This window comes from Globicephala melas, chromosome 1 (genome assembly GCF_963455315.2).
Source record: "Globicephala melas chromosome 1, mGloMel1.2, whole genome shotgun sequence".
In the NCBI taxonomy this organism is placed as follows: Eukaryota; Metazoa; Chordata; class Mammalia; order Artiodactyla; family Delphinidae; genus Globicephala; species Globicephala melas.
The window spans coordinates 152430097-152443954 of record NC_083314.1 but is presented as its reverse complement, the minus strand read 5'-3'; the positions used below and the strand labels follow the sequence as shown (position 1 = coordinate 152443954).

General features: G+C 46.3%; 1 protein-coding gene across 5 annotated transcripts in view; it reads left to right on the top strand.

The window, feature by feature from the left end:
• The first annotated feature begins 4041 nt into the window (after nt 1-4041).
• Nucleotides 4042-13858, top strand: part of KDM4A (lysine demethylase 4A) — a 42729-nt gene continuing 32912 nt past the window's right edge. The window contains exons 1-5 of one of the 5 annotated variants that reach the window (XM_030866362.2): nt 4042-4161; nt 7022-7199; nt 7825-8000; nt 10842-10956; nt 12961-13154. In XM_030866362.2, the coding sequence (XP_030722222.1) occupies nt 7062-7199; nt 7825-8000; nt 10842-10956; nt 12961-13154 (623 nt within the window). In that variant the 5' untranslated portion in view covers nt 4042-4161; nt 7022-7061. Of the gene's footprint in view, nt 4162-4363; nt 4456-7021; nt 7200-7824; nt 8001-10841; nt 10957-12960; nt 13155-13858 lie in introns of those variants that run through there. The other 4 variants (XM_060306496.1, XM_030866396.3, XM_030866347.3 and 1 more) reach the window with 4 other exon arrangements.

The following is a 13858-nucleotide window of genomic DNA, read 5'->3' as shown; positions in this document are numbered from 1 at the left end:
TACATGCTATCGCATGGATGAAGCTCAAAAACATTATGCTAAGTGAAAAAAGCCAGACACAAAAGACCATCTACTGTATGGTTCTATTTATATGAAATGTCTGGAAAAGGCCGATCTATATGGACACGAAGTAGATGAATAGTTGCCTGGGGCTGGGAAGGGGGATAGAGAGTGACTGTAACTGGACACGAGGGACCTTATTGAGGTGATAGGTTTCACTGAGGTGATGGAAATGTTCTAAAACTGGATTGGTTGATGGCTGCATGACTTGGTAAATTTATTAAAAATCCTTAAATTATACCCTTGAAGTAGACAGATTTTATGTTATATAAATTATACCCCTATAAAAAGTTTTTATAAAAAGAAAAATATTAATGACAATGTAAACAATTTTTGTGTATATAAAGCATTTAGCATAATGTTTGGAACATAGTAGGTGCTCAATAAATGTAGTTAACTTTTTAAGCTAATGTTATTGCCACTATTATTACCGATGTAATGATTACTATGTGCTAGGCACTATGCTGGGTGCCAGACGAAGTGAAGCTCCAGGAAAGAACCCTTGAGCTAGAAGCGTGCCATGAACTTTATGCCACAATGACAGTTTAATGTCCAAATCCTACCACCGTTGCTAGCAAGTCACTTTAAAAGTTGTTCTCCCCTCTTTTTTTCCTTTGTAGCAAGCACAACTTTTGTGATTTTATTTATTTGTGTGAACACTTATTTCATGTCTGTCTCCATCATTAGATTGTAAACACCATGAAAGCAGGGATACTTCTGTTCCACTCATTACTGGTAGGTGGACAGATTCTGGGAGACTTTTTGCTGGGTCTGATAGGAGTAACAGGTACTGCTGATACTGTCCCTTTCCTCCATATCCCCATGAATGTGGGCAGGATGTCTGGGGCTTCAGCACTCACCTTATGATCATGAGGTGCACACATGAGGGTGAAAGCCAGGTTGTGAATGAAGTATGTTGGAGAAAGACGGAAAGAGCCTGCATCTTTGGTGACTTTGTGGAGCACTGAGCCAATGCCAATAAATGCCCCCTTCTGACTTATTACATTTGAGAAAAATAACTTTGTATTTGTTTAAGCCACTGTTGCTAGGGTTTTCTATATCTGGCAATGGAACACATTCCTAAATGATACCACCAATAAGACCGAAGTGATCCTCTTGAGAGATTTTTGTCTCATAGAGGAAGATGGGCATGTAAGCAAATCCAGACATTTGTAAAGCACTTGTTTTGTGGAACTTTGTATGGGTGAAGTGATGGACCGTATCAAGGAATCCCTAGTTGCATACTGGTTTCTGGCTTGCTTTTTTTTTTTGGTTTAGGTGATCCAGTGGATGGCTGCCCCACCGAGATAGGAGACCTAGGAGGTGGAGCTCATTTGTGGAGTGAATAGATTAGTTATTTATTAGGCATGTGGGTTTTAGGTACCTGTAGGACACCCAGACGGTGGGGGTGGTGGTGTCCAGAGATAGGACGATGTATGGATCTGAACTCAGGGGAGAAGACTTTACTGGATCATCAGTGTGCACGTATGAGTGAACCCTGAGAGTGAAAGTGTATTGAGCTCTGGTTTCAGGCTTTATGCTAAGTGCTTTGTATCTTTACACCATCATCATAATCCACCTTCACAGCTAACATTTACTGAGCACTTACTACCTGCCAATTTGACTTCTAAGTGCTCTGTCTGCATTATCTCATTCAGTTTTCACAACCAAGAAAGGGAAGTGCTATTCCAAGTTTAGCTATAACTGAGGATTAGAGAAGTTAAGTAACTTGCCCTAGGTCATACTGCTAGAGTTGTGAAACCAGAAACACCTAAACACTAGAAACCAGGACAGAGAGCCGTGAAGACATCAATATTTTTGTTTTCTTTTAAAAAATAATTTGCTTTTTAAAATTAATTTTGTAATTTAATTTTAAAAATTAAGGTATTGTATTCATGGAATGTTATGCACAACTTATAAGTGTACAGCTCAAAGCAATGTGAACACACCAGTGTAATAACCACCGTCCAGATCAAGAAACAGAACATTACTAACACCCCAGAAACGTTCCTTCTATTACCCCCATCATTCCCCGTTCCCACCCGAAGGTAAACCCAACTCGGACTTCTTTCACCATAGATTAGTTTTGCTTCAAATGTGAACATTTAAGGGGTGGGAAAGGAAAGATGAGCTTAAAAGGGTGACGAAGATAAACTGGTCAGTAATGTGGGAGGATGTCAAGAGAACTGGATCTAGGTTCCACCTATCATGTGCACACACCAAGTGGAAGCTAGTGATACAAAGTAAGAGCGATCCTGGAAAATCCTTTTTGGCAGCAGTGGGAAATGTAACAAGATTAAATTCCTGGAGTAGTTGGTAGTGACAGCAGTGCTAGCCACTGTATCCATGCCCAGGACAGTCAGTGAGGCAAGCCACAGCACCTCATGTTTGCGGGCAGCATTGAGGAGAGTGGTGGGTGATTTGGGGTGATTTTCCTTGTTATGTATACTCCAGGTTGGATTCTTCAGCCATTCTCTTAGCAATTTTCTGAGCTAAGCAATATAATCTGTTATCTAATTTATTACCTTACTAGGTCAAGAGAGAAAACCTGTATAATTGTTGTGAAAGACTATTGGTTGCCTACCCAACAGTCATTCTCTTGTCTTTTTTGAAACAGAACCATGCTTTCTTTGGGGGGCGGTGGGGGCAGCATGTGCCCAGCCCCTGGTTATAAATCATAGTTGTTTTATGTCCATTCCATTCTATGTAATGGAATGTATCCTTTTCACCAACATATATTAACTCTCATCTTTACAACAATCCTGCAAGGCAGGTATTATCTTTTCCGTTTTACTCGTGGGAAAACCCAAACTTAGAGGAGCGACTAGTTTTGAACAAGATCTGACTCCACAGCTCCTTTTTTTTAAAAAAATATTTATTTATTTGTCTGTGGCGGGTCTTAGTTGCGGCACGTGGGACCTTTAGTTGCGGCATGAGAACTCTGAGGCATGTGGGATCTAGTTCCCTGACCAGGGATGGAACCGGGGCCCCCTGCACTGGGAACGCAGACTCTTAGCCACTGAACCACCAGGGAAGTCCCTCCATAGCTCTTTACAGTGCACCACAGCACTACTCATCTGGGAGTAACTTTGTACATCTTTCATGACTCAGGTTGAGGGTATTCTACTTTTCTCTTTGACCTATCAGAGTGTCCTGTCTGCTTCCTTCCCCATCACCCTTGACAATCTGGGTGCTCCTTAGGGCGACTCACTACCTCTCAGGAACAGTTCCTAATGACTTCCAGGGACCCCCTCACCCGCCAGAAGTGTGTTTAATGACTTTCAGGATCTTCTCCCCTCCACCTCAAGAGCTGCTCCTAATGACCCCCAAATCCTTACTCACGGAGGAACTGCTTTTTAATGACCCTAAGGACATCCCTGCTCAGGACTTATCCTAATGACCCACAGAGCTCCTTTCCCCTTAGGAACTGCTCCTTTCAAGAAATGTCCCGGTTTGCCGGCAAGTGAGGGGGTTCCCAAGACACGGGACTTTTTTCGTTTTAAAAACCGAGACAGTACTGGGCAATCTGGGACAGGTAGGTCACCTTATCAGGAACTCCTTGACCTCGGAAGCCACCCCTAAGGGTCCCCAGCGCACTTTTACCTTAGGTAAGGGTTCTACTCACCCCGCAGAAGACTGTCCCCACCCTTTCGTTAGAAACATCCTACAACAACCCCATCAGTGCCTTTACCCTGGCCAACTAGCCCATTTCTAGGCACTCAACTCTTTTAATCCAGATTAGCTACGGGCGGCCAGAAGCCCGCCTGCGATTGGCCAGTTCTGCGATTCAGCAGAGATGCTCAGTGGCCGCGGTCGCGAGTGGTACAGCGTTTCCTCCCGGCAACAGCCCTAGCCGGCGCTCATAGGCTGAGCCGATTGATGTGCCAGTACTTTGGGGCGGCTGCAGAGCGCGTTCATTGGCTGTTTGAAGGCTTCTGGCAGCCCCTGGATTGGTTGACTCTGTGGAGCGCTGTGCGACTGCGCAGAGGCCTACTTTAGAGGAGGCGGAGCTTCGTCCTTCGCCGGCTGGGAAAGCAGAGGGATCGGCTAGTGGCGACAGCAGAAGTCGGGCCTTAGCCCTGCCGGGGCAGTGGGCTTTAAGTAAGAACCAGAGGGTTTTTGAATCCTTTAGGTTTGTTGCTTCTGTAGCCGTGACCGTGAGCTCTGGTGGGGGAGGGGCGGAGGGCGGTCTTCAACGGTCAGTGATAGGCATGGTTCTCGGTCAATGGGAGCAGGCGCTTCTGAAATGGGTCCTGAGATTGGCCCTTTCCAATCTCTTATAGCCAATGGACGTCGGGAAGGGTGGGCGGGTCTACTGGGCCTTATTTTCTTCTTCCTGCGGCCCGGACTCACTCGCCTAGGCGGCGGGGCCGGGAGGGGCCAGGCGTCTACGCGGTGAGCTTCGGGGACCTTGGGAGCCGGGGGCTACTTTGGGAGCGATACCCGCGGGAGCATCTGCGAGGGGAGGGGGCGGGAGTTTGAGGTGGTTGTTAGCAACAGCTCCCTTTATTGAGTTGATAAGTACCCGGCCTAGTGCTTAGCGTTTCGCTTGCATCATCTGAGTTAATCACAGCAACCCTGCCGGGCAAGGAGGTTGGGATCCCCATTTTACAGGAGGAGAAACTGAGACTCGGGCAGCTTACACAGCCAAGGTCACACAGCTAATAAATGGCAGAGACTGGATCTGTATTCAGAGTTGTTTTAACTCCGGGGCAGTGCTCTCTTAAACCAGTAGGCTTTGTTGCTGGGTTGGGAGAGGAAGGTGTCAGGGAATGGGAACTTTCCCCAGGAAATAGATTGAGGGAAGGGAATCCTAGGGTAGAAGAAAAGGAATGAGCAGTTGAGGTAAGAGGAAAGAAATCGGTTACTCAACAGTTACTGAGTGCCTACTCTGTGCCGTGCATTGTTCTAGGTTCTAGGCTTACAAAGATGAATAAGGCCAGAGGCAGATGAAGCCCCATTAGGGGTTTGGGAGGCCCTACGATGGGCCCTAACACTGTGTTCACATGATTATGTGTCTTTATAAAATTTGCAAGAGTAAGATATTTTGTATTCTTTTTTTAAAGAGAGGGTCTTCAAGATTGCATAAAACTTTAGGTTCCTCTACACTTGGATCTGCCCTTGTAAAGGGCTTAGACTAAGTGGAGATTATGCTGTAGGCAGCACAGTGTAATGGCAGGAGCACTAGGAGAACATTACAGGACTGTGGGTAAATTTCCTGGTATGTAAAACAGGGCTTACAGTATATCTGCCATGCAAAGTTCGACGAGGTGCAGGAAAGCACCAGGCCAGGAACGCACTTTATTTTTGGTGAAATGGAACCCGGAGAGATGCAGGTACTGGGACTTGTCTTCTCTCCTACCTGAGACAGTTCTACTCCATGCTGTCTTCCCAACCTTTTACTAGATTGTTGGTAGGTTGGACACAGTTTCCTCCCTTCTGATCGCTCCAGCTCTCAAGGGGACTCTTGGAGCTGAACTGCCATGGCTTTGGGACCCAGATTTGGGGGAATTGAGTAAAGAAAAGGACATACGGTTTTTGCTTCTAAACTGGCTTCTTTTAGCTGGTGTGCTTGGTTCTTATTCAGTCAAAATAGTCTATTGTGTTACCAGGCAATGGGGATGCACCCACTTAACTGAAGGCCTCATCTAAAAACAAAGTAGTATTTATTTCACCTCCAGTCAGTTATGAAGTTTGCCCTTTATTGCCAGTTTATTGCCTGTTTAAATTTTGTCCTTTGAGTTCTGGGTACAGCGCAATTGAACTAGTCTCTAGCTTGACTTCGTATAGCAGTGCCGAAACTGCATTTTGGTTTAGATATGAGAATAATTTCACTTTAGAGTTTTAAAAATCATAGCTCAGGCTACTAATATCAGGGTACTCTTTAACCCTTAAACTTTGTAATCTGGTAGCCAACTAACTTTTCTTAGGAATCTAGAATCCTGTTTTAAAGCTTTGCCCTAGAAGGGAGCCCGTAGATTGATTTTTATTTAAAAAAAATCTGGTTGTAGTATATTGAATTTAATACTTAGAAACAGCAAGGTGTGAATAAGGGAGCAGCTGAAAAGAGAAGGGGAAAATATGGGCGGGGCAGCTGCTTTGTTAGATGGGACCAACAACCAAATAATTGCAGTTTCCCTTTTTTAGCTGAAACAATGTCTCCATGTAAGTCAGGTTTAAATACAGGCAATTTTATACATTAGAATCCTTTAGACAGAACCTTTTCTGTCCCAGTGTGTCTTACTCATTTAAATGACCTGCCTAGAGGCAGATTCCAGGTGTGAGGTCTTACAGCTGCTTCAGAATTTCTTTCAGCACTGACATTTCCAGCATTCAATCTTAATTACATTTTATATAATTTTTTTTTTTTTTTTTTTTTTTTTTTGTGGTACGCCGGCCTCTCACTGCTGTGGCCTCACCCGCTGCGGAGCACAGGCTCCAGACGCGCAGGCTCAGCGGCCATGGCTCACGGGCCCAGCCGCTCTGCGGCATGTGGGATCCTCCCGGACCGGGGCACGAACCGGTGTCCCCTGCATCGGCAGGTGGACTCTCAACCACTGCGCCACCAGGGAAGCCCCATTTTATATAATTTTTTTTAACATTTTAAAAAATATTTATTTTTGGTTGTGTTGGGTCTTTGTTGCTGCGCATGGGCTTTCTGTAGTGGCGGTGAGCGGGGGCTACTCTTCATTGCAGTGTGCAGGCTTGTCATTGCAGTGGCTTCTTTTGTTGCGGAGCATGGGCTCTAGGTGCGTGGGCTTCCGTAGCTGTGGCTTGCGGGCTCTGGAGCGCAGGCTCAGTAGTTGTGGCGCACAGGCTTAGTTGCTCTGCGGCATGTGGGATCTTCCCAGACCAGGACTCGAACCCGTGTCCCGTGCATCGGCAGGCGGATTCTTAACCACTGCGCCGCCAGGGAAGCCCACATTTTATATAATTTTATGTTCTTAATGTATTTCTTCAGATTCCTGCCTGACCAAAGTGACCTCAAAAAAGGAGGGAAAATGGCTTCTGAATCTGAAACCTTGAATCCCAGTGCTCGGATAATGACCTTTTACCCGACTATGGAGGAGTTCCGGAACTTCAGTCGTTATATTGCCTACATTGAATCCCAAGGAGCTCATCGGGCTGGGCTGGCTAAGGTGGGGGACGGGGCCTTTGGGACTCAGGGTGGCAGTAAGATTTTTCCTAAATGAAGGCTGGAAGAACCGAGTTTTACTGAAAGGCAGGCTTGGTGGTAGTTGAATATTTGCTGTCCTATTTACAAGTTAATTCCTTTCGTTAACATCTGAAGCATCTCTTTTTAGGTTGGAGAAGAGCTGCTTAGAACGTTTAAAAGGGAGGAAGAGAGCAGTGTCCCAGGGCCAGCTGCTGTGGTGCTTCCATCTCTTGGTGGAGAAGGGTGTTTTCATCAATCCAACTTCTCTCGTTCTCGGTTTCGGTCTCATCCAGCACTCTGATAGTAATTTGGCTTCCCATGTGAACTTTCTGTTAGATTGAGAGAGAATCAACTCTTCAACCTCTTGTCTTGGTGCCCAGATAAGATTCTGAGGCTGAGAATTCCGTACCTTAGATCATTGCAACGAGGCAGCTAGTTGGTAGCAGAACTGGATCAGGGCTAGCATGACAGTGTGACTTGCCGTGTTTGGGTGAGCATGGTTAAATCCATGTGACTTTTTAGTAGAATCGGCTGTTGGCCTGCACACTTCTTGGACTCTGACCAGCTTGTCAGGTTTCTGATCTCTTTGTTTCTTGTGTTCCCTACAGGTTGTTCCTCCAAAGGAGTGGAAGCCACGAGCGTCCTATGATGATATTGATGACCTGGTCATTCCTGCCCCCATCCAGCAGCTAGTGACTGGGCAGTCTGGCCTTTTTACTCAGTACAACATACAGAAGAAAGCCATGACTGTTCGAGAGTTCCGCAAGATAGCCAATAGCGATAAGTGAGTGAAAACACATTCCTTCCCACCTGTCCTAGCATCTGGGACCTGATATCTCACGTGCAAAGCAGTCTCCAGGACTGCTGCCATCCCGCTGAAAAATAGTTTCCTCACCTCTAGTATCTGTCTCTCTGTCCGCTCTTTACATGGAAGCGTTCCTCATCTCGGTACACAGTCACAGTCTAAACTTGTACATATTTTTACATAAAGTAATCCCATTGTTTTTCCTTCAAAAGTAGTATCATTTTCTGACTCTAATAATTTGCAAGGTTGCAAAGGGGAAACTTGGAGTTGGTTCAAGAGGAACGTTGGCCGGATGTATTGATAACTACCCACTTATCAAAAAGTGGCCTTCGTAGTTTAAGTTAATCTCTTCCGTCTGGGTCCTCCTGTCTTTAATCATGGCAAACTCCTCACTACCCCTACAGATGCTATCTCATTTCCTTTGTGACATTATCCAAATGTGAGTGAACTACCAGGCTGGTTGCTGTTTTCTATCACTCCATCATCATCTGTACATTCTTGTCTCTGTTGGAAACATCTTTGTTTAGGTCTGCTGTCTTCAGTTGTTTTTCTCTGCTGTTTTTAATATTTTGCTCTCATTACCTCAGATTTACAGAGAATAAGTTGTGTGTTCCCCTCATTGGGCTCTGACTAGTCCTTAATCCTCTTGCTTGGATCTTCTCCCTTCCCTTGTTACTTCTTCATTTTGTGGCTCCACAAGGGATTCCTTCCTCCCCCTTGCCTCTTCTCCTGAGCCTTTTTGGTCCACACATATCTTGGTTTCAGCCAGACTTTTTTTTTTTTTTTTTTTTGCGGTACGCGGACCTCTCACTGTTGTGGCCTCTCCCGTTGCAGAGCACAGGCTCCGGACGCGCAGGCTCAGCGGCCATGGCTCACGGGCCCAGCCGCTCTGCGGCATGTGGGATCTTCCCGGACCGGGGCACGAACCCGTGTCCCCTGCATCGGCAGGTGGACTCTCAACCACTGCACCACCAGGGAAGCCCCCAGCCAGACGTTTTTGCGGCTCTGCCGTGGAGGCTCGCAGTAGAGCCTCAGCTTGCCAGGCTTCACACTTGGAGTGCTTTATCATCTCACATCAGGTCGCGCTCTTTCTCCGTCTGTGCTCTGCCTTCTTTTCCTTTGACATAGCACAGTTCTAAGTGTGGGCTTCCAATTTTATTGGCAGCCTAACTCTTAAAGCATCTCTATTGCTGGCCAACCTGCTGTCTAATGAGGGAATCTGTGTAAAAGCCTGTTGAAGAAGTGTGCCATGCTCCGCAGATGAGAGGCTGTGCCGTCTTCATGTCTGCTTCCTAGCTCTGCGCCGTGCCAAGCACACTTGCTTTGTTTCACGTCGGGTTGGCCTCACTCAGGCCCCTGTGCTGTTCTTCCTGTCTCATCAACATATGGTAGGCCTTACCTTCTTTCAGGACACCTCTTTTTAAATCAGCCGGTCCTGTGTCTTTTCCCTTCATCCGAAATACAATCAATTCTTACCTTTGATTTCTGTCTGTGTGGTCAGCCAGCTTTAAGAAAACCCAGTAGGGTAAAAACCTAAACTTTTAAAGCAGATCAGTTGGAAGTAGAGTTATTTGTATTTAAAGGGTTTAGAACTTGAGAATTCTAAACTTCATGATTCATTAGTTTAACATCAAAATGTAAGGCAGTATTTAAAGTAAGATTTTTTTTTTCCCACTCATCTCATCTCCACACAGTTTCATTTTGGTCTTCCACTCCTTATCATGTTTTTTGGCCATTTGAGTTATAGTGTGCATTTTCAAATACCTGTTAGGTTTACACGTTACTCTTTTTAAATTGTGTAGTAATTTTTAAGTGGTTTGAATTTTTAAAAGATTGTTTTGGGAGTAAGTTTTCAGTATGTGATTATTGAGCTAAAGAGTACAGATATTGGGCTTCCCTGGTGGCGCAGTGGTTGAGAGTCCACCTGCCGATGCAGGGGACACGGGTTCGTGCCCCGGTCCGGGAAGATCCCACATGCCGCAGAGCGGCTGGGCCCGTGAGCCATGGCTGCTGAGCCTGCACGTCTGGAGCCTGTGCTCCGCAACGGGAGAGGCCACAACAGTGAGAGGCCCGCATATCGCAAAAACAAACAAACAAAAAAAAAGAGTACAGACATTTTTAATGGTATTATGTGGGGAGATATAGATAGATAGATAGATAGATAGTGGTGTGTGTGTATTTGAGTGTGTGAGCATATGTATACACATGTATTTTGCTAAATGGAACATTTGATGTGCAGAAACCTATTTTTATGTTTTTAGGACTATTTTATATTTTTATTAAAATATTTGGTTTTCAGGCATGATTATTTGTTGAATGTTAGCCACACTGCATAGGATGCTGGGAATGTAGCAGTGACAACTGAAGTTAGCCCTCTTGGAGACGCTTCCTTAGAGTGCAGGGAAGTAAATTCTTTTCCAGGGCCTCAGCTCTCCATGTGCTGGGTTTTGGTTGTCTGTGGATACATAGGGATTTGCAGTCTTGGTTCTCACAGGTTTGGAAGCCTATTTTCTCCCTGTGTGGCCAGGCTACTCCTGACGGGTGCAGTGTGTAGTTATAGTAGAGTCTCTTGAAAGAGTGGAGGATATCATTCTTAAGGAAGATGGGCTTACATCTTTGTGTATGTTACCTTTTTTGGGCCCAGAACGTTGAGGGAGTTACTGGGTACTGTATTGGAACCTTGAAGGCCAAGGTTATGTCTTGTTCATTTGAAATGTCTTGCTATCCCTGGAACAGGGATTGTGTCTCGTGCCGTTCATAATGCCTCATGTATTTAGTCCCTTATAAGTGGCTAACACTTTTTTTTTTAACTTTTTAAAGGTACTGTACCCCACGCTATAGTGAATTTGAAGAGCTTGAACGGAAATACTGGAAAAATCTCACATTCAATCCCCCAATCTATGGTGCAGATGTGAATGGCACTCTCTATGAAAAGGTGAGACTTCCTGGGATCTCTATGCAGCATTTCTGCGATTTTGTAATTTAATCCCATTTTCATCTGCCCAGCATGTAGTGGGCACCAAAAAGCTGTTTTGCTGAACGGGTGTCTGGACAAAGGAACGGCCCACCCCCAGGTGATGGGCTGTGCTCACTTAATTGTGGGTAGTTTTGCATGTGACTGAATTTTATTTCTCCCACTCTACATGTGAATTGGATGATATGGTGTTTTTAGCAAGGGCTGTTAGAAGAGTCCGTGGGTGGTAGCTCTGATGAGTTCTAGAAAGGGTGGGATCACAGTAAATGAAATGTTGGGGGAGGGCAATGTAGTTTCTGAAGAAAAAAGATCACTGACCAATATAATCGAAGGGGTATATATTTAAGAAGAGGAACATATTTAGATTTGCAGAATCCTCAAACAAGATTCTGTAGCAAAAGCTGTTTTAACAAATTGCATTGGCTTAGGATTTAGTGCTTTTTGGCATAGAGAACAGCCTTAGATACGGTACAAGGAAGAAATATTTGGGACTGTTTTTTGGATGATTAAAAAATCTGTAGGGGGCTTCCCTGGTGGCGCAGTGGTTGAGAGTCCGCCTGCCGATGCAGGGGACATGGGTTTGTGCCCCGATCCGGGAAGATCCCACATGCCGCGGAGCGGCTGGGCACGTGAGCCATGGCCGCTGAGCCTGCGCGTCCGGAGCCTGTGCTCCACAACGGGAGAGGCCACAACAGTGAGAGGCCCGCGTACCGCAAAAAACAAAACAACAAAAAAAAAACCTGTAGGGTGTTTTAGGGATTATCACTCCGATTAATTTATTGTTTTTGTAAATTATTTGAAGGAAGATGTTTAAAAAGTGGATTCCAGTTTTGTTGATGACAGCTTTTTTGGGTGGTGGGAAGTGAAGCTTGTAGGCATAAATCCAGAACGTACTTATAGGAAGTGGGCTCCTCGATGACCTTTACAACTCAGGATAACATTGTAGACTTTTTTTTTTTTTTTTTTTTTTTTGCGGTACGTGGGCCTCTCACTGCTGTGGCCTCTCCCGTTGCGGAGCACAGGCTCCGGACGCGCAGGCTCAGCGGCCATGGCCCACGGGCCCAGCCGCTCCACGGCATGTGGGATCTTCCCGGACCAGGGCACAAACCCGTGTCCCCTGTATCGGCAGGCGGACTCTCAACCACTGCGCCACCAGGGAAGCCCCCACATTGTAGACTTTTTACTGAAGACACTGCCCAGTGGAAATAAGGGCTGGATAAGTCACAAATGAGTACAGTTGATTCCCATGCTTTGTATTTTTTATGGTTTGACAGTACTTTGCTCTTTCGACTTAAGTTTCTTTCTTTTTCTTTTTTTTAAAATTAATTTATTTTTGGCTGCGTTGGGTCTTCGTTGCTGTACGCGGGCTCTCTAGTTGCGGCGAGCGGGTGCTACTCTTCGTTGCGGTGCATGGGCTTCTCATTGCGGTGGCTCCTCTTGTTGCGGAGCATGGTCTCTAGGTGTGCGGGCTTCAGTAGTTGTGGCATGTGGGCTCAGTAGTTGTGGCTGCGGGCTCTAGAGTGCAGGCTCAGTAGTTGTGGTGCACGGGCTTAGTTGCTCTGCGGCATGTGGGATCTTCCTGGACCACGGCCCGAACCCTTGTCCCCTGCATTGGCAGGCGGATTCTTAACCACTGCACCACCAGGGAAGTCCTGACCTAAGTTTCTTTAGCTTCTGTGCAAACTCTTCCTCTTGGGTTTAGAACAGGTGGCTGTCCCTCCTTTTTCATCTTTCATGTACTAGTGTTCAGTGTTGTTCACCAACTGGTGTTTGCCCTTCAGAGGTATAATGGCGTCAGTTCCAGTGGTAGCTCTGAACAGCGAGTGAGGGGTGCTGTGGTCTTCAGGACCATGTAGTTTCAACATTATTCCTAATCTTTGTTAGGAGTGACAGCTCACCTGTGACCTGCTCTGTGATTGGTGGGTTCAGAGCCTCAGTTTATATTCAGTGTAACTTCCTCTGCAGCATGTTGATGAGTGGAATATTGGCCGCCTGAAAACAATCCTGGACTTGGTGGAAAAGGAGAGCGGGATCACCATTGAGGGCGTGAACACCCCATACCTGTACTTCGGCATGTGGAAGACATCCTTTGCCTGGCACACCGAAGACATGGACCTGTACAGCATCAATTACCTGCACTTCGGAGAACCCAAATCCTGGTAAAGTCGGCCTGCACTTGGCACTGGGGCTTCTCAGCTTTCATGTACCCAGGGAACACCTTGGAATCGGGCAAAATGCAGATTATGGTTCGGCAGGCTTAGGGTGGGACTGGTGTGTTACATTTTGTTCCGACTTTCAAGCAGTAAGGTGCTGTTTGAGCTCTGGTGCTCTCCCTGCCCTTGGGAGTAGCAAGCGTTAGCGGGCCGGGCACTTAGTACCACAGTATGAAAGCAGAAAGGTGCCTGAGTGACCGAGAGCCATGGGTGCTCTCCCACTGTCTGGTTCCTTTTTCTGAACAGGCCTGAGGCATTTCTTAGAGGCAGACTTCCAAGACTGGAGTCACTTCTTCAGATGATAGAAAGCTTTCTTTTCCTCATGGAAAAAATATTTGGTGAGCAGCAGTGTGTGCTTTACTCACGAGGGGACGCAGGACCACTCAGCGTCCGCTCCCCGTTCCCCACCGAGGCCGCCGTCTGGCTGGGGAGAAATCAGAGAAAGCTCTCTCGTTTCTTCCTGCGCCCACCCGTCTATCTCAGCATGTTAGCGAAGATGCTGCCTTCGGCAAAGCAAAAGACAGATGGGGTGCCCACCCTCACACCGCTAGGGGACTGGTCAGGAGAGAGAAAGTGGGAGAAAAGCTCTGATGGGGAACAGTGGTTGTAATAGGTTCACACAGGAAGGTGTGTGAGCATGGGGCCTAGAG